The sequence below is a fragment of the Cervus elaphus genome, chromosome 1 (assembly GCF_910594005.1).
Source record: "Cervus elaphus chromosome 1, mCerEla1.1, whole genome shotgun sequence".
NCBI lineage: Eukaryota > Metazoa > Chordata > Mammalia > Artiodactyla > Cervidae > Cervus > Cervus elaphus.
In genome coordinates, this window is record NC_057815.1 from 67441206 (window position 1) to 67459826 (window position 18621).

The window sequence follows — 18621 nt, forward strand, 5'->3', positions numbered from 1 at the left end:
TCAGTTTAAGTACTGGTAAATATGAATTGGTAATTCATATTTTCTCTTTCTTTCTAGTCCATAGATGGACCTAAAGATTATCATACTAAGTGAAGTAAGCTAGACAGAGAAAGACAAATATCTCATGATATTGCTTTTATGTGGAACCTAAAAAAATGGTACAAAAGAATTTATTTACAAACCAGAAACAGATTCACAGACATAGAAAACAAGCTTATGGTTACCAGAGGGGCAAAGGGCGGGGGGTAAATTAGGAGCCTGGGGCTAATATATACACACTACTATGTATAAAATAGGCAACCAACAAGGACCTACTGTACAGCACGGGGAGCTATGCTCGTATCTTGTAATAATCTGTAAGGGAAGAGAATCTGAAAAAGATGACTGTATGACTGAATCACTTCACTGTATACCTGAAATGATATTTCAATTAAAAATTTTTTTCATTGCTATAAAAATTTTTTTATTGGCATATAGTTGCTTTACAGTGTTGTGTGAATCTTAAATTTTAAAAAAGAGATCTTTGGGGAGACACTTGTATTTTGAATCCTGCCTCTGCCACTTTATAGCTATGTAACCTCAGGCAAGTTACATATTCTCTGCCTCAGTTTCCCTCATCTATAAAATGGAGATAATAGTACCTGTTCATTGTGAGGCTTGAAGGAGGCAAGTACACCTACCTCACTTCTTAGCACAGTGCTTGGCCAAGAGTACGTGGTCAGTATGTTACTACTGACAATGATAACAGTCATTAAGATAAAGAATCTTCCCTGGAGCAAGTCTTGTGAGGATATAAGTGCAACACCAGGAGCCGAGTTTGGAGAGAAAGCTGTTAGAAAAACGTCCGAAGAACAGCGCAAGAAAGAAAAGCAAAATTATAAACAAACTAGGCACCAAGCCACAATCACTCCTATTTAGAAATAGCTACCTACATACTAAGCATTGTTGGGACCCCACAGCTGCACCCCTTTCTCTAAACTCCCCTCACCTGCTTGAAGACAGATGCTCCAAAAGGAACTCAATTGTCTGAAATTCCCTCAAGAGTTTTACCATCCAAGGAAACTGCACAGGAGAAGAGACCACAAGTGGACACCACACCCAGACAATCACTATCATATCTCCCGTCTGTGGGCCCCTTTCTAAGGGCTATTCACTGTTCCTAAAAATCTAAGAAGCTTACCTCCCCTCCTTCCTTTCTCTCTTAAGACAGTATTTCATCCTGAGTTCTAAGCCACCTCGGGAAATTACTCATTTTCCCTTGGGTATCTCCCATGTATATATGATATATACATGTTAATAAACTTTATTTTCCTCTTGTTAATATGTCTTTTATTAAAGAGGTTTCAGAACCTCTGTAAGAACTCAGAACTCCTAAGAACTCAGAAGGGGAGGGGAAAAGTGTTTTTCCTCACCTATGTGACAGTAATTTAGTAAGAGGGCTTCCAGAGTCCTGATGCACTCAGGAGAAATACTGGTGACAGGTGCTCACAGAGGCCCTGCTGGACCCCGGATATCAGCACGCCGGAACCTTTTTCTTGGGGCCCACGGAGCTCTGGGAGGCAGAAATCCTGACATGCGTGATACAGGGAGGGGGCAGAAGCAACACAGCATCTAAGCATCTAGCCTTTTACCTGTGAGGCTTCTCTGTGAGCACAACACACAGCCCATCTCCTGTTGGGGAAACTGAGCCAAGTTGCCTGGAATGTTCACTTTGCACAAGTGCTCAAGTATCACTCACTCATCACTGCAGCCTTAGCTCACGCTAGTCCGGGGAAGTGCTGCTCCTCATTAGACTCTGCCTATAAAAATCCTACCTGTCCTCCAAAGCATAGCTCAAAGGAGGCCTTCTTACTCATTTATCCAAAAATATTTGCTGAATGCCTACTTATTTGAAACAGACCTTTTTCTGGGGGATACCAAGAGGTATAAGGAGTGCAAGCAGCCAGGCAAATAAACAAATACTGGAAAATTCAGTGAGGTGGGGACTACAATAGAGGCGTTTACAAAGTAGAGAGGGGTCTTAAAGCACTCACCATGCAGGGCAGGCAACTGACCACAATTAAATGAATACAGTAACTTTGAGAAAAGTGTTAGGAAGAAAATAAAGTTGGTCTATGTGAACAAAATGGCTAGAAGGACGGGTGTCAGAGAAGTTCTCTCTAAAGCGACACTGAGTCAAGAGTGGAATGGTGAGGAGGGCTCAGCCCCGGTGGGAGCAGTGAGTGCAAAGACCTGAAGGGTGGGGCCGATGTCGGTTTTAAGAAATAGAAAGAATGTGTCTGGAATGCACCGAGCGGGGAGTGGTGGGAGATGAGCCAAGATGAGATTATACATAAATAAAACATTTTGCTCTGCTGTTTTCACATAACGTTACAACGTAAGAATGTTTCATGGTTGTGAAAAATGATCTGTAAACACTTTTTATGACTATTAAAACATTTTAATGGCTGTATTTAAAAATCATTTTTTTTTAAAAGTTACTGTCTGCTTTTAAAAAAGTCATCACATGAGGTACACTCCTGATACAGAGACACCCCCTGCTCAGCCTTCAGCAGGAGTCAGTGGGCAGAAGGGCAGGTGGGAGTGAGGCGCCGCCTGCAGGGGCCCCCACTGCCACTTCTGGGCCCCTGTTGTCAAGGCTCAAGTGGCGAAAGCCCCACTGACCAAACCCTGGAGACTGTTGATATGCCCTGTTTCCAACAGACAGTCTGAGCTCCAGAAACTTCTCTCTCCAGCCTTCGTGCCCCCTCCTTTGTCTTGTTCATTCTGCTGTGAGTCATGGCTTGAGGAGAAACAATGTAAGTTCTCAGGTGACCCCTGCTAGAGACCACTTGCTTGTCTCCCATTTGCAAGGAACAGACAATGCTGACAAGGGCCTCCTCCAGAAGCTTGCTCCCCTTTCTCCTCTCTTACCCTAGTTTTTGACTTCTGGCTTCTTTGGAAAGCCAAAGGACTCCTCCAGCTTCTCTCTGCCAACACTTTAGTCTTCAGGTCTCGAGCTGCAGGGTCTGCGGAATTCCTGTCCATACTCGTGTATCCACTTGTTGGCCACTGGGGAAGAACGGGGAGGTAGAAGAGCAGGCTCAGCAGACAGAGGCGATACTCACAGGGTCATTAAATTCCATACCCTCGGTGACTCGCTCGCCTCATCTTGGTCCCAGACCTGTCACGGACTACAAGATGTTGCATCCAGTAGCAATAAAGAGCAAGAAGGGCAGTGGCCCCTGGAAAAAGTCCCCACAGGTCCTATCTACTAGAGACTTAATTTTCAAACCCATGGGTACTGTGGTCACTTACCCTTCATGTAGCTCCTGAAAGCCCCTCCTCCCACAGGGTACCATTTCAGGGTAGTAAGAGAAAAGGCCTGGATCCCCCTGGTCAGGTCCACCTCAGCACAAGAGTCCCTCCTCTACTCCTTTTTCTGTCTTAAGAGCTAAGTTCCAGTGGACACATGTATGACGTGAGCGTGTCCCTTACTTACGTATCTCTTCCTTGTCTGACCTCTCCTCATGGGAAAGCACCTGATGGTTTTCTCCTTGGAACAGAGGAGTGGGACTTTGCACCGATTCTTCTTTAGCTGTCCTGAGGAATCAGGGCCTATCTGGTCAGGCCAGTCAACTTTTACTACACTGACTATAGGACAGAAGCCTCCTCTTTACGGCCTCCTAATGTACTGGTGGCCGCTAGCCCAGAATCTGATCACCTCAATATAACGTGGCATTGTTATGAAGCTTTTTTCCCCCTAATTTTGTTATTTTCCATTTAATTTTTTTAAAGTTGATTTTTTGTATTTTCATTTTTATTCAGTTCAAGAGATTTTCTTCTTTATTTCTTTTGGCCACGCAGCATGTGGGATCTTAGTTCCCAGACCAGGGATCAAATCCAGGCCCCCTGCAATGGAAGCTCGGAGTTTTAACCACTGGGCCACCAGGGAAGTCCCTGTTATGAAGCTTTTGGAATGAAAGGCTATATTATTTTCTATCCAACCCCTATTTCACTTTCCCCTGAACCCCTCAGCCCTTTCCCATGCCCAGAAAGCCAGGCCTTACCCCATTTATCTCCTACCAGGACAGGGCAGCCAGCATGGAGTGTGTCACCATCCCCTTCACCACTCCTATGCAGGTTCCACCAAAATAGTGCTGCATTCTGAAAGCAAGCAGAGCCCGCCCCAGGGAAGGTCAGCCCAGAATCTCAGTCCTAGGGAAGCACTTGACTGAGGACAAATGCGTGCATGTCATTAACCAAGAAAACTGCCCATGCAGATGGGGGCAAGGAATACATAAAATGGCACAAAATGGTAGACAAGCTACCATTGCTCATTCACTGATGCATTGCTTATTAAAGACCCTGCCCTACTCCAGACCCTGTAGATGCAGAGACAAATCATGATCAATTCTGCTCTCAGGGAGCTCATAGTCTCGTGGGAGAGAGACATAAAAACAAACCAGGAGGAGACTGACAGGTGCCAGGGGAAAGGGGAGCACAGGGTGTCACGGGATCACTGAGGACAGGCACTCAACAAAAAGCACAAGGGGGAGCAAAATATTCTTCACACAACTAAGAACTTAATTCTGATGCTTAGCCTTTCTTAGGCACTTCCTAATAACACCCCCAGGAAGCAGGCATCATTGTCATTTCCACCTTAGCAGCAAGGAAGATGAGGCTTAGGGGCTTTAAATAATGTAACTAAGAAGATCAACGTCAGGACTCAACCCCAGGTGTTCTGACTCCAAATCTTCTATGTTCTTTCTACCTCTTATACTCAGATTTCTCTCCTACACACTTACTTTATCCCTGGCCAAACCACTGAATTTTGCTAAATACCCGGCATTTATTTATTGAATGCTTAGGATGTGCTGGGCACTGTGCTAAGTGCTAGGAGGCACGATCTCAATTATCTGTCTTCATTTCATTCCTGAAGTAATTAAGGGCTGCCATCCCTGATTGACTGACTGATTGCTCTGAAATTTGGGGGAGATACTCATTCATTAAGTAAACCTCTTACCACACTGGCCCTCTTCTAATGCCTTGCTTGACTTTATAGCTCTTTTTGCAGTATACCATTACTGCCTGTCAACCTCTCCGTGAGCTCCTGGAGGCAAGGACTATGACCTTTCCTCTGTACTCTGAGTGCCTCTAGCCCCCACTATTTACTGAAAGAATGACTGAAGGGACCAGTTGCTGCTGAGATTCTGAAGGGGAATAAACGATTTCTCTCCTTTGAGGAGTTGTATTGTAATAGAAAGGCAGACATGTAATCATCTACTTGTAATACAAGTGTAAATAAGATGAAAAAAAATAGAGGTATAAGTAAATGCAGTAGTCAAGAAAACTGAGGAACTATCTTTGATTCTGGGAATCAAGAAAGACCTCTTTTTTGCCCCCCTCCCGACAAGCGTACAAGCACAGATAGCACAAAAGTTGAGGTGTTAGTTCCAACAATCCTAAAAATCATCTGTTGGCATCAGACCTACACTCACCTTGACCACAGGAACGCTGAAGTTGCCATAGATGAAGGCTGTGGCTCCGCCGGCTTCCACCGAGCTCAACTACAAGGCCAGAGGGAAAGCCAGAGTTGAAATAGCCCGACTACCTTACTCTGCTCCATGTGACATCTGATGTCATTTCTGCATAAATTTCCCTCCTGTGTGCCCCTATTTCGACTCTAGGAGAAATACTTTGGAAACACAATCACCCAGTTTAGGAATGAAGACAGCCCACCCAGTGGCATCAGTGTTTGCCCACATGGCCACACGAGGACATTCGAAATCCCCCCTTTCTTTACCCTTCCAGCTAACATCCTTATTAAGGGTTACCATGGGTAGCTCCAAGCTTTGAGACCCTCAGGAAGAAATTTAGTTTATATCACAGCCCAAGACACACGTACATGTCCCTAAGTTTCATAGAACATTCTTACTACATGAGATACTGTCTGTTATTTTCCATTTTATTTTATTGTCTTCTAGTTCAGGTTTCTTAAATGCTGACCAGATCCACTAAATTGATTTCACAGCCTAGTAATGCATCATGACCAATGGCTTACAGAACACTTACTGTTTTTGAAAGCTGGACCTCATAGGAACTACTGATTGCCCCTTTGGTGTGTTTCCCAGATCACTCAGACCCTCTCCAGGTAACCTCAGCTAAAGAGCTTCACCACTAGTATATTCTAGAATTATAGATATGTTTACTTAATTTGAAGAGTTTTTACTGATTTTCAAAGAAATACACAACCTAAACATTTTGAAAAATACTGGAAAATACTTTAAAATAATTTATATTATTCATCATTTTACCATTCAGAAAAAAAAAAGCACTGTTATAGTTTAACGATAATAGTTGACATTTATTGAGCAGAGATTGATGAGTGAGCAGTGAGTGGTAGGTGAGCAGTGAGTGATGAGTGAGCAGTGAGTGATGTTAGGCATCATACTAAATCCTTATTCCTCACAACAAATATATCATCCTTAGTTAGGATTGTTGTTATTCACAGTCTAGGGATAAGGAAGCCAAGTCTCAGAGAGACTGAGTGGTTTACAAAAGGTCACATAACTCCAAGCCAGGACTGGAGCTGAGCCAATGCTATCTGACTATGAAGGCCCTGCGGCTAACCATCATATGGCACTCTTGCACACTACCTGTGGTATCATAGCACAGGCGGGTGGAAGGACTTAAACAACAGATTGAAAAGAGAATTGGATCAGTGTGCTGTGAGGCTCCAGAGCAGGGCATGGATTGTGAGCTTGGTGGAGGGCAGGGAAATCTTCCCTCTGTAAACCTTCCACTGCTTTGTACTGGGACTGATCTTCCATGCCCTTAGCAGAAATCACTAACCTGATTTCAACTCAATCCTCTACTTCTTAAAGATTATTTTCCCCCTATAATATTATTCTTATATTCTCCACAAACCTTATCTCTTGTCTTCAGAAATGTTTATGATGGTCTTAACCCTAATCTGAAGATGAAAGAACTGGGAATAAGCTAGCACTTCCTAGGTCCCACAGTCCCCTTCATGGGGTCCTATACTTGCTTTCTAGGATAGAATGATAAAAACATACTGTATGAAACTTCACAGAGAGATATCCCCTCACCTGACTTCATCAGGTCCCCCTGACAGCCCTGAGGGGAGGTGCAGAGCAAGAAAACAAGCTCAGAGAATTGTGATTTGTGCTGAGGCCACATGTTAAGTGGCAGAACCTGAATCAGGCCAACTGACTCCAAACCCAAATGCATGCCATTCCACTGTGTATCAGAAGCTTAAAATCCAAACACAGATGCACTTTTGCACTTGCCATTTAAAACTGCTGGTCTCCTGCATCTGTGCTACCTTTACCATAGTAACCAGGCCTCTGTAATCAGGGAGTCAGCTGCAGAAGACACTAGGGGATAAAGAACAGAGAGACTGTGGCCCCTGGAAGTCCATTCTTTGGTGGATGTCCAAAGACATCAACTGCCTATGACTTCACACCTGCCAGCTTGAGTCATCAACCAGAGATGCACTAGCTGCTGATCCAAGCCATGTGCCCTGCCCGGAGAGCTGACGTCAGCCATCCCTCCGCCTGATCAGAATGTTCAGAATGACCACAAGAGGCCAGACACCACTGGCAGTGGCAGCTTTCCAGTTTTACAGAAAGTTAAAACCAAGCCATGTGAAAAAAGCCATGTTGGGATTGCCAGCAATAAGACTATAGAGTGCTAGCCTCGATCCTTTCTTGGCTGCACTGTGGAGACCAGATACAGGACTAAGGAAAGAGGGAATGCTAGGGTGGGGGTGTCTGCTACTCTAATGAGCCTGAAACCAGGCCCTCATCTTAGAGTGTAATGTAGAGCATTTATATTTAACAGTATAATACACATCTTATGCTTTAAATGACAGATGGCTGATATTATGACTTGTCCAAAGAGAAGGAGGCAAAACCACATGATCTGACAGGAAGAGGATCAGTGAGATAATAAAGACCAGGTCCAAATTCTATAGGGTCAGGTCAGAAACTAGGAGAAGAGGCCAATTTACTGTTTTAAAGGGGTGTAATGGTGATGGACAGGGAGGCCTGGCGTGCTGCAATTCATGGGGTCGCAAAGAGTCGGACACGACTGAGCAACTGAGCTGAACTGAACTGAATGTAGAGTTAACTGAAGACTTTATAAGGAGAAAAGGAAGAAATTTTTCATTACATATGAGAGAGCCACACTTACTGAATTTCTCTGTAGGCATCTCTGTTCTTCCTTCTCATAATCTCAGAGGCTTCATTTCTCTCCTCTCTTACCCTCACAGCTCCACGACCTCATCTATAGGTCCATGCTTTTCTACAGCAAGTAGTCTATGGGACCTCAAAGAAAGAGAACCACATCCCCTTCCCGTGTTGTTCAGGTCCCAGGATCTCCTGGCCTTCACGTAAGGCCACTTCCCATCCTAATCACAGCCAACGACAAGGTCACAGTTAGGTCTACATGTATTTTTTTACTCCTCCTATGGTGCCTAATGAGAGTGCTATATGAAATTTACAAACATCCTGGAAATTTTTCTGCTGTGAATATCACATAAAATCAGTATCTTATATTGCTTTGAAAACCATAAAGTAAAAGAGAGAGAAATAATCATTAAGTAAGTAACCCCGGTCCCTCCAGAGCAAGACTCACATAGATCATAAATGTTGCGACCCGGTTCCCAGAGTTCATCCTGTACAGTGGGCTGCTTGGTGACTGAGACAAAAATAGAACACATCATTATTTTATGCAGGAGGCACCAGAGTGGCAACCAGAAGGTACCAGTATTCCACCACAATACAGGGAGGAGAAAAATGGGGGAGTCACAGATGGGAGAGAGCTTGAGCTATACCTGGTCACATATGTGCCTGTCTTTGCTGGCAGTTACTCAATATACTTTTTTTTCCTTTTACCAATTTATTAGGTACACATATAAGTGAACTGTATACTAATCAAACTAAATTGCTTATTAGTAGTTAAAGGCTTCCCTGATAGTTCAACTGGTAAAGAATCCGCCTGCAATGCAGGAGACCCCGGTTCGATTCCTAGGTCAGGAAGAGCCGCTGGAGAAGGGATAGGCTACCCACTCCAGTATTTTTGGGCTTCCCTTGTGGCTCAGCTGGTAAAGAATCACCTGCAATGTGGGAGACCCGGGTTCAATCCTGCACTGGGAAGATCCCCTGGAGAAGGGAAAGGCTACCCACTCCAGTCTTCTGACCTGGTGAATTCCATGTACTGTATAGTCCATGGGGTTGCAAAGAGTCAGACACAACTGAGTGACTTTCACTTTCACTTTTCAATGAAAGGACTGGTGGTTCATTGTATCTTCAGGTTTTTAGTGAAATAAATTAATATATAAAATGTTACAGATAATTATTCTGTAAACGTGCCAAGTCATAAGACTGGAATTCCTAATTATTTGCCAAAGAGACATATTCTTTTGTTACAGAAGAGTTTAACTGATATAATTTACATGTCATAAAATCCAGTCATTGTAAGAGTGTTCTTCAATGAGTTTTAGTAAAAGATGAATCAGCAGCTATCAGCTTGAAACTAAGACTTTCAGATCTACCTAGAACATGAACGTTTGTTCTAAGATTTCACTCAATGTTCCCTGGGGGCCCTATTAGAGCTCTGCCTCAGAGAAATAAGTAATACCCTCTTTCCCTACCCCCAGGAGATGGTCACTGACCCCATAGTTACCGTGGCATGGTCAAAGTGAGGCTCATAGTGCCCTCCAATTCCATAATTCACCACCTGGAGATACTCTGCATAGGGAGGCTGGACATCAAGGCCTGTGAGGGCAGCAATGCGATGGTCAAGGGTCACCAGCACTGGGTCAACAGTGTCCTTCAGCCAGGCACTAAAACACACCACAAGTTGAAGCATTAGTGATCTGATGCCAGAAATGACTAACTGTGAATGAATGAATGAATGATGTCAACTGCCAGAAGGCAGGCAGGCAGGGAGGACAGGAAATGCATTCATCTATCAAACGGGGGTGATAATATCTATTACAGAGACTTATGAAGATCATGACAGACAATGCTTATGAAAATGCTTTGTATGTTATATGCTGGTGATTGCTGTAAAACGCAGAAAAATCTCTGTTCTGCTCTACTCCAAGACAAACCACGATAGGTCAAAGGCCAAAGAGCAAAGTTCAGTCTTTTTTCCTGAATGTCTTATTGAAGTTCTGATAAAGTGGAGGATTTGGGATCAGAATGTAGGTCCCTGGGAAGTAAGGAAGCAAACCAGTGAGTCTCCTAGGGAGATGATGAGGGCTCTTAAGGGAAGTACCCTGGCACATATGGGTCTATAAATGATGGATTAATTTGTTTACTCCTTTGTATAGAGTGCATGCATAGTGCTATGCTATGGGCGCTAAGGTTTACAAAGGTACTCAAGACAAGGCTTCTATGTTCAAAGAGCTCATTAGAAGAGATACACAAATATACACAAACACAATGAGTATAAATCGAAGTAGAAAAATGAGAACCAGCCTTTAAAGTCCTGAGGAGCACAGAGGAAGATGTTAATTTTGACTGGCATGGCAGTAAGATGGACATGTAGGCCAAATTTTGAAGGGTGCATAAAATTTCAATAGATAGAAAAAACATAGGGGTATTTCAGGCTGAAGAAATAGTGTAAGTGCAGATGTGCTGGGGTGACATATATCAACATGAAAGCATCTGGTCTGTGAGAGAAGTAACGGGAAATTAGGCAAGAAGAGCAGGCTCAGGGCATGTTGTGTAAGCTGAGGACCCTGGGTTCAGGAATCTGGTCTTAGTGGATAAGAAAGAGTCAGTGGAGGTTTCTGTGTAGGAAAATAATTTAGTGATTAGGAGTTCACTGGTGACCTTTGAGGGACAAGTTCTAGTGAAGCTGTGAGGACAGAAAGTGAAAGGGTTAGTCACTTAGTCGTGTCTGACTCTGTGACCCCATGGACTGCAGCCCACCAGGCTCCCCTGTTCATGGGATTTCCCAGGCAAGAATACTGGAGTGGGTAGCCATTTCCTCCTCCAGGGGATCTTTCCCACCCAGGAATTGAACCCTGGCCTCCCACATTGCAGGCAGATTCTTTCACCATCTGAGCCACTGGGGAAGCCCTGTGAGGACAGAACCAAAATTCAAATGAGTGCAATGTGGTGGCTGGGCTTGGGGATGGTGAATGAGGGGAGGCAATGACGGTCTCAGTTTCTTTACCTGAAAAGTAAGGAGAATACCACCTCCTTCCCCTAAAAGCAGAACAGAAAGTTGAATTTTCCCCTTGACACTACAATGTCAGAAAGATTAGCAAAGCAATGAAGCTGAAGTTATATGGATCTTTCAAAACTTAGAAAATAACTTCCTAATGTAAACCAGACCAAGTAAGTTAAGCCAAAGGATTCTGAATCCAAGCCTTCATCACTCACTTCACTTCCCAGACTACAAAAACCATCCACCCAGCCTGAGGTCTGGCCTCTCCCCAAGGATGTCCTCGCCGTCTCCCATGGCTCTGGTCGGGACCCTCCTCTTACTGTATCATCCATACTGTCCTTATGGCGCAAACCAAGGGCTGCAGTGGGGCTGATTAGGGATGGAGGGAAGGGAATGCAGCTGGATCTTCCCCTCTAGAGAAGCCACCAGATCCAGAGATTCTGGCCCTCCCTCTTGCCTGAGTGGTGGCAAGTCATGCTTTGAATATGAATCAGGAGGTGGAACTAGAATTTTGTAAGTCAAATTTTGAAAGGAGACTTTCTGGAAAAGCAATCCTGTTTAGGAGAACAACTACATACTTAATTTTTGGTCTAGGGCTTAGGAGCTTTTCCAGCTCTTTCCCTAATGGTCTCCTAGTTAAGTCCTCAGACCATGTAACAGCCTGTAAAAGGCCCTTGGGTGAGGGGAGTGGATATTGCTCCCTCTCAGCAAGAATGCACAGATATAAACCTGAACTACAGGTTCTCCGGTGGCATCTCCGATGGCACCTGAATGACTGCTGCTGACCTTCAGTCACCTGTGCCAGGGCGGCCAGCAGGTGTGACCAGAGTCCCTGCCAAGGAAGGACCCCTCTTACCTCTTGCTGATGCGGTACTCCACTGGTAACTGCTTTTCTCCTGACGCCACCACGGACCTCTGTAACTGGTGTGAAGGATGTAAGAGAAAGTCCAAGTGGTTACCATGCAAAGGGAAGGACTCTCATTTGCATAGACATGCCCCTTTCTTAGTATAAGCCTAACAATTACCAGTTTCTCCTTAATTAAGGGATATTTTGCACTCGCTACTAATTTAGTGATAGCTATTGATCTTGAAAATAAAAAATAAGTGAAGTGACATAAAAACTCAAAGTTGACAATGAACTTGAGCTTCATATCTGGTAAATACTAAATGTTGAAAAAAGTCTGTTGGAACTGAAATAAAAGTGATTTTTAATCCCTTTTGCATCTGCAAGACTGTAAGTTCTGTAAGAACAAGGGCTGTTTCTTTTTTCTTTTAATATTTATTTATTTGGCTGTGTCGGGTCTTAGTTGCGGCATGTGGGATCTTTCATTGCAGCACACAGATTCTCTAGTTGTGGCACATGGGTTTATTGCTTCATGGCATGTGGGATCATCTCAGTTCCTCAGCCAGATGGAACCCATGTCCCCTGCATTGCAAGAAGGATTCTTAACCACTGGACCTCCCGAGAAGTCCCTAAGGGTTATTTCTTATTCATCTTTATATCCCAGTGTCTGGGTCAGGGCCTGACTAAGGGTCAGCTAAGCTTTGACTTTAGTGTTTGACAAATTAAATGACAATGACAGGACACTCTCTACCCTCAGAGGCAGCCTGCTCCTTCTGAACAATTCAGATAAAATCCCTTCCTTACAGAGAATCAAAATCTGTTTTGCTTGCAGCTGCCTTTGTTATGGGGAAAAAACAACCCATCAGGTCTTAGGTCACTAATTCAACTGAATGTCTCTATTTTGTTCTGAATGTTCGGATAGAAATTTTATATTGTTTTTAAATAAAGTAGCCTCTAATTGCAAAAATACTGTACCAAGGACAGAAAGAGAAATAATATCTACATGAGGATGTCTGCTTCTGCATCTGACACCAGAATGTCAGCTCCATGAGGGCAAGCGCTTGGTCCTTTTTCAGTGCTGTATCCCGAGGGTGCAGAAAAGGCCCGGCAGGGAGTAGGTGCTAAATACTGGTGAAATGCATCCAGGAGTGAATGAACCAGAGTCTTGAGCCTAAAGACACAGTCCCGGCACTCCGTGTGCAGTCAGAGTAGAGCATGGAGCAACGCAGGGCACCCTTTCCTTTCTCAGAGGCTTCAACAATATTACTGTTCCTGCCGCTAAACCAGGTAGAGAACCTTGGAGGGGGCTCTGCTCTTCCCTTCCCTGGACCCGTTTTCTCAGCTATAAAATGCAGCATGTGAACAACACACTCCTGGAGGCCTTCTCAGCCTCTCTCTCTACAATACTAGGTTGCGGAGAATCGGTAAATGACTGATAATATCTCTGTGTGGTCCTCTATCTAGCTCCTCTCCTGAGCCTTCATAGTGAGGAGAGTCCCTGCTCCTCTTCTGGGACAATATCAACGGTTTAAAAACAAATCCTACAGAATCTCCACTCCACTTTGCCAGCCCCCTCCCTTCCACAGCCACACTGCATTTACACAATTATTTGTGTAAATTATCTGTATACTGCATTATACACTCTGAATAACAATTATTTACTGTGCATCCACAAGTCATTCATTTGAGGGGACAAACACTTCCTGGTTGTCCTCTGACTAAGCACTGTGCTAGACACTGTAAACACAATATAGGATAACCATAAGTCATTCAGTGGGGCCCTACTAGAAAAGTACAGGGTTACGGAAGGGACAACCAGCCATTCTTATGAAGGGCAGGAAGGCTTCCCAGGATGCCCAAAAGACAACTGGAATCACACAGGTGAAAAGAGGCCGGGGGAAGAGTGCTTCAGGCAGAGAGGAGTGTGTGGGGAGGCCAGTGAGAGTACTGCCTGTTCATGGAGACACAAGTTGTTTTTAGTGCTTCTGGGATGTCAGTGTAAGGGGGCATGCTGCAGAAAGGGTGGCAGTAGCCAGGCCAAGGGGCTTTGTAATCATTTGAGAGCAAAAGGGACCCATTAAAGAGTTTAAGCAAGGGCTTGACTCAGTTGCAAGTGACCGGTTGCAGATTGCTCTGGCTGCAACAGGCATAATACAGGGCCATGCATTTCAAGGACAACATATGATCCCTGCTAGCTTCCAGTCTGGTTGAGGGGGACAAGGGACTAACTCATAAAACTCTGAGCAATTCCAGACAACATGTAAATGGCAGAATAAATGAAAGTACCAAACAACTGGAGACAAAAACTCTTGAGTTCAGAGGAGGAAGGTTATTGTAGGTGACCCCAAAAAGTGCTCTGGAAAAAATGTTCCTACTGAAAGAATCTGTAAAAGTGGGCCAAAGTGGTGAGGGCTAGGAAGCCAAAAGAGGCGTCCGGTTTCATCTGAGTCTTCAAGAATGGGCAGAATGCAGATGGGGGAGGAATGATGAAAGAGCAGAGAAATTCTTTTTTGAGAAACAGACAGTGAACAGGAGCAGAGAAATTCAACACAAGCCACTGAGGTGGCTTGGTTCCCGCGGGGCAGCCACTACCACACACACCCAGGACTTGTTCCTGGGCAAGTCAAGGGCGAGACAGGGACCAGCAACTCTGGCAAGACACTTCTGGGGGAAGGGAGTGTGGCAAGGTCTGTGCGTGCCAGACAGATGACCTGGCCACGGGGGATTAAATGAACATCTCCAAGTGGGCCGCCTGTCCTGTTACCACAGCAACAGAGTTGTCCTGAGGAAAAGGGAACTTCAGGCCAAACGCTGCTGCTGGCTCACTGAGAAACCAAAGATATTGAAAACACATCATTCCAATTCATGGGGAGCTTAATGGCTTCAAAAATTTTCTGTACAAAGATTCCAGGTTCGTCTGAAGGGCTTTTAGATGGAATTATTTTTGCTATTCTTCTCCTCCAATTCATGTCTGCTGCCAAAGTCTCCCTCAAAATCTGCAGATCTGATCAGGGCGCTCTCCAATTTCAAACTGTCCCACTGCTTTCCCTGGCTTTTGGGATAAAATCCAAACTCCCCAGCGTGGTACTTCTGGAGCTTCTAATTGTGTCTCACCTTGCATCTCCCATCACCTCCCACACCCACCCCTGCCCACTTCAGCCCCCAGCTTCCCCTACTCTCTGAACACACCACACAGCAGGCCTGTGCAGAGACTGCCTGTCTTCCTGGACTCTCCTTTGTCACCTTTAACTCGGATGAATCTCACATCCACGGGGAAGCCTCTGTTTTTCTTCTCCCCCTGCCCCATCTGCTCTTCACCTGACTGCCTTTCCCTTGGAGGAAGGTTCTCTTTTTTATGCTGCTGCAGCACAAACACCTATGCTATTACAGGACGTATCCCAGTGCATTGTAAATATCTCTTTCCCTTTCTTCAGGAAGCTCTGAAATCAGAGGGAGCAATACTTAACCTCCGTGTAACAGCCCAGAACCCAGTACAGCATCTAGCACACAGCACGCTCTGTTCTAGTGATGAATGACGGTCTGGCTGCCAGGGCAAACAGCACACCATGAAGGGCATGATGTCTGCTTTGACACAGGAATTCTGAAACTGTCTTATGTGCCATTTGTAAAGAAGCAACATACGTATAGCAGTGAGGTCAACTGCATGACCTTTCTAAATATTTGCCACAATTCCTGGATTTTAAATAATTTAATGGAATTCTGTCACCTCCACTAGCTTTGGTCATAGTGATGCTTCCTAAAGCCCACTTGACTTTGCACTCCAGGATGACTGGTTCTAGGTGAGTGATCACACCATCGTGGTTATCCAGGTCATTAAGATCTTTTTGTATAGTTCTTCTGTGTATTTGTGCCACCTCTTCTTAATATCTTCTACTTCTGTAAGGTCCACACTGTTTCTGTCCTTTATTGTGCCCATCTTTGCATGAAATGTTCTCTTGGTATCTCTAATTTTTTTGAAGAGATCTCTAGTTTTTCCCATTCAATTGTTTTCCTCTATTTCCTCGCATTGTTCACTTAAGAAGGCTTTCTTATCTCTCCTTGCTGTTCTTTGAAACTGCATTCAGATGGATATATCTTTCCCTTTCTCCTCTCTTCTTTTGCCAGCTATTTGTAAGGCCTCCTTAGACAACCATTTTGCCTTTCTGCATTTCTTGGGGATGGTTCTGGTCACCACCTCCTGTACAATGTCACGAACCTCTGTCCCTAGTGCTTCAGGTGCTCTGTCTGTCGGATCTGATCCCTTGAATCTTTTTGTCACTTCACTGTGTAATCATAAGGGAGTTCATTTAGGTCATACCTGAATGGCCTAGTGGTTTTCCCTACTTTTTTCAATTCTAGTCCGAATTTCACAATAAGGAACTCATGATCTGAGTCATAGTCAGCTCCAGGTCTTGTTTTTGTTGACTGTATAGAGCTTCTCCATCTTTGGCTACAAAGAATATAATCAATTTGATTTTCAGTATTGATCATTTGGTGATGTCTATGTGTACAATCATTTCTTGTATTGTTGGAAGAGGATGTTTGCTGTGACCAGTGTGTTCTCTTGGCAAAACTGTTAGCCTTTGCCCTGCTTCATTTTGTACCCCATGGCCAAACTTGCCTGTTACTCCAGGTATCTCTTGACTTCCTACTTTTGCATTCCAGCACCCTATGAGGAAAAGGACATCTTTTTTTGGTGTTAGTTCTAGAAAGTCTTGTTGGTCTTCATAGAACTGTTCAACTTCAGCTTCTTTGGCATTAATGGTTGGGGCATAGACTTGGATTACTGTGATGCTGAATGGTTTGCCTTGGAAATAAACCAAGATCATTCTGTCATTTTTGAGACCACACCCAAGTACTGCATTTTGAACTCTTTTGTTGACTATGAGGGTTATTCTATTTCTTCTAAGGGATTCTTGACCACAGTCATAGATATAATGGTCATCTGAATTAAATTCACCCATTCCTGTCCATTTCAGTTCCCTGATTCCTAAAATGTTGATGTTCACACTTGCTATCTCCTGTTTGACCACTTTCAGTTTACCTTGATTCATGGATTTAACATTCCAGGTTCCTATGCAATATTGTTTATAGCATCAGACTTTACTTTCACCATCACACACATCCACAACTGGGTATCGTTTTTTGCTTTGGCTCAGGCTCTTCATTCTTTCTGGAACTATTTCTCCACTCTTCTCCAGTAGCATATTGGACACCTACCAACCTGGGGGGTTCATCTTTCAGTGTCATATCTTTTTGCCTTTTCATATCTTCATGGGTTCTCAAGGCAAGAATGCTAAAGTGGTTTGCCATTCCCTTCTCCAACGGACCACATCTTATCAGAACTCTCCTCTATGACCCACACATCTTGGGTGGCCCTGCACAGCATGGCTCATAGTTTCATTGAGTGCTGCACTTAATATGCCAGCAAATTTGGAAAACTCAGCAGTGCCCACAGGACTGGGAAATGTCAGTTTTCATTCCAACCCTAAAGAAGGGCAATGCCAAAAAATGTTCAAACTACCACACAATTGTGCAAACCCTTCAAACTAGGCTTCAACAGTATGTGAACCATGAACTTCCAGATATACAAGTCTGGATTTAGAAAAGGCAGAGGAACCACAGAACAAACTGCCAACATTCGCTGGATCATAGAAAAAGCAAGAGAATTCCAGAAACACGTCTACTTCTGCTTCATTGACTATGCTAAAGCCTCTGACTGTGTGGATCACGACAAACTGTGGAAAATTCTTAAAGAGATAGGAGTACCAGACCACCTTACCTGCATCCTGAGAAACCTGTATGCAGGTCAAGAAGCAACAGTTAGAACTGGACATGGAACAACAGACTGGTTCCAAGTAGGGAAAGGAGTATGTCAAGGCTGTATATTGTTACCTTGCTTATTTAACTTATATATGGAGTATGTCATGTGAAATGTTGGGCCACATGAATCACAAGCTGGAACCAAGATTGCTGGAAAAAATAATAACCTCAGATATGCAGATGATACCATCCTAATGGCAGAAAGCAAAGAGGAACTAAAAAGCCTCTTGATGAAAGTGAAAGAGGAGAGTGAAAAAAAATGCCTTAAAACTCAACATTCAAAAAACTAAGATCATGGCAAATAGATGGGGAAACAATGGAAACAGTGACAGACTTTATTTTTGGGCTCCAAAATCACTGCAGATGGTGACTGCAGCCATGAAATTAAAAGATGCTTGCTCCTTGGAAGTAAAGCTATGACAAACCTAGACATCATATTAAAAAGCAGAGACATTACTTTGCTGACAAAGGTCCATCTAGTCAAAGCTATGATTTTTCCAGTAGTCATGTATGGATGTGAGAGTTGGATCATAAAGAAGGCTGGAAAGTGAAAGTGAAAGTCACTCAGTCGTGTCCAGCTCTTTGCGACCCCATGGACTATACAGTCCATGGAATTCTCCAGGCCAGAACAGTGGAGTGGGTAAGCGCCGACGAATTGATGCTTTTGAACTGTGGTGTTGGAAAAGACTCTGGAGAGTCCCCTGAACTGCAAGGAGATCAAACCAGTCAATCCTAAAGGTTCTCAGTCCTGAATATTCATTGGAAGG

General features: G+C 44.0%; 1 protein-coding gene across 2 annotated transcripts in view; it reads right to left on the reverse strand.

The window, feature by feature from the left end:
* Positions 1 to 2427: 2427 nt before the first annotated feature.
* Positions 2428 to 18621, reverse strand: part of P4HA3 (prolyl 4-hydroxylase subunit alpha 3) — a 40116-nt gene continuing 23922 nt past the window's right edge. Inside the window, exons 8-13 of one of the 2 annotated variants that reach the window (XM_043906981.1) lie at positions 12044 to 12108; positions 9691 to 9850; positions 8641 to 8703; positions 5481 to 5549; positions 4066 to 4146; positions 2428 to 3051 (exon numbers count right to left, since the gene is read on the reverse strand). In XM_043906981.1, coding sequence (XP_043762916.1) covers positions 2821 to 3051; positions 4066 to 4146; positions 5481 to 5549; positions 8641 to 8703; positions 9691 to 9850; positions 12044 to 12108 — 669 coding nt within the window. In that variant the 3' untranslated portion in view covers positions 2428 to 2820. Of the gene's footprint in view, positions 3052 to 4049; positions 4147 to 5480; positions 5550 to 8640; positions 8704 to 9690; positions 9851 to 12043; positions 12109 to 18621 lie in introns of both variants that reach the window. The other variant, XM_043906982.1, reaches the window with a different exon arrangement.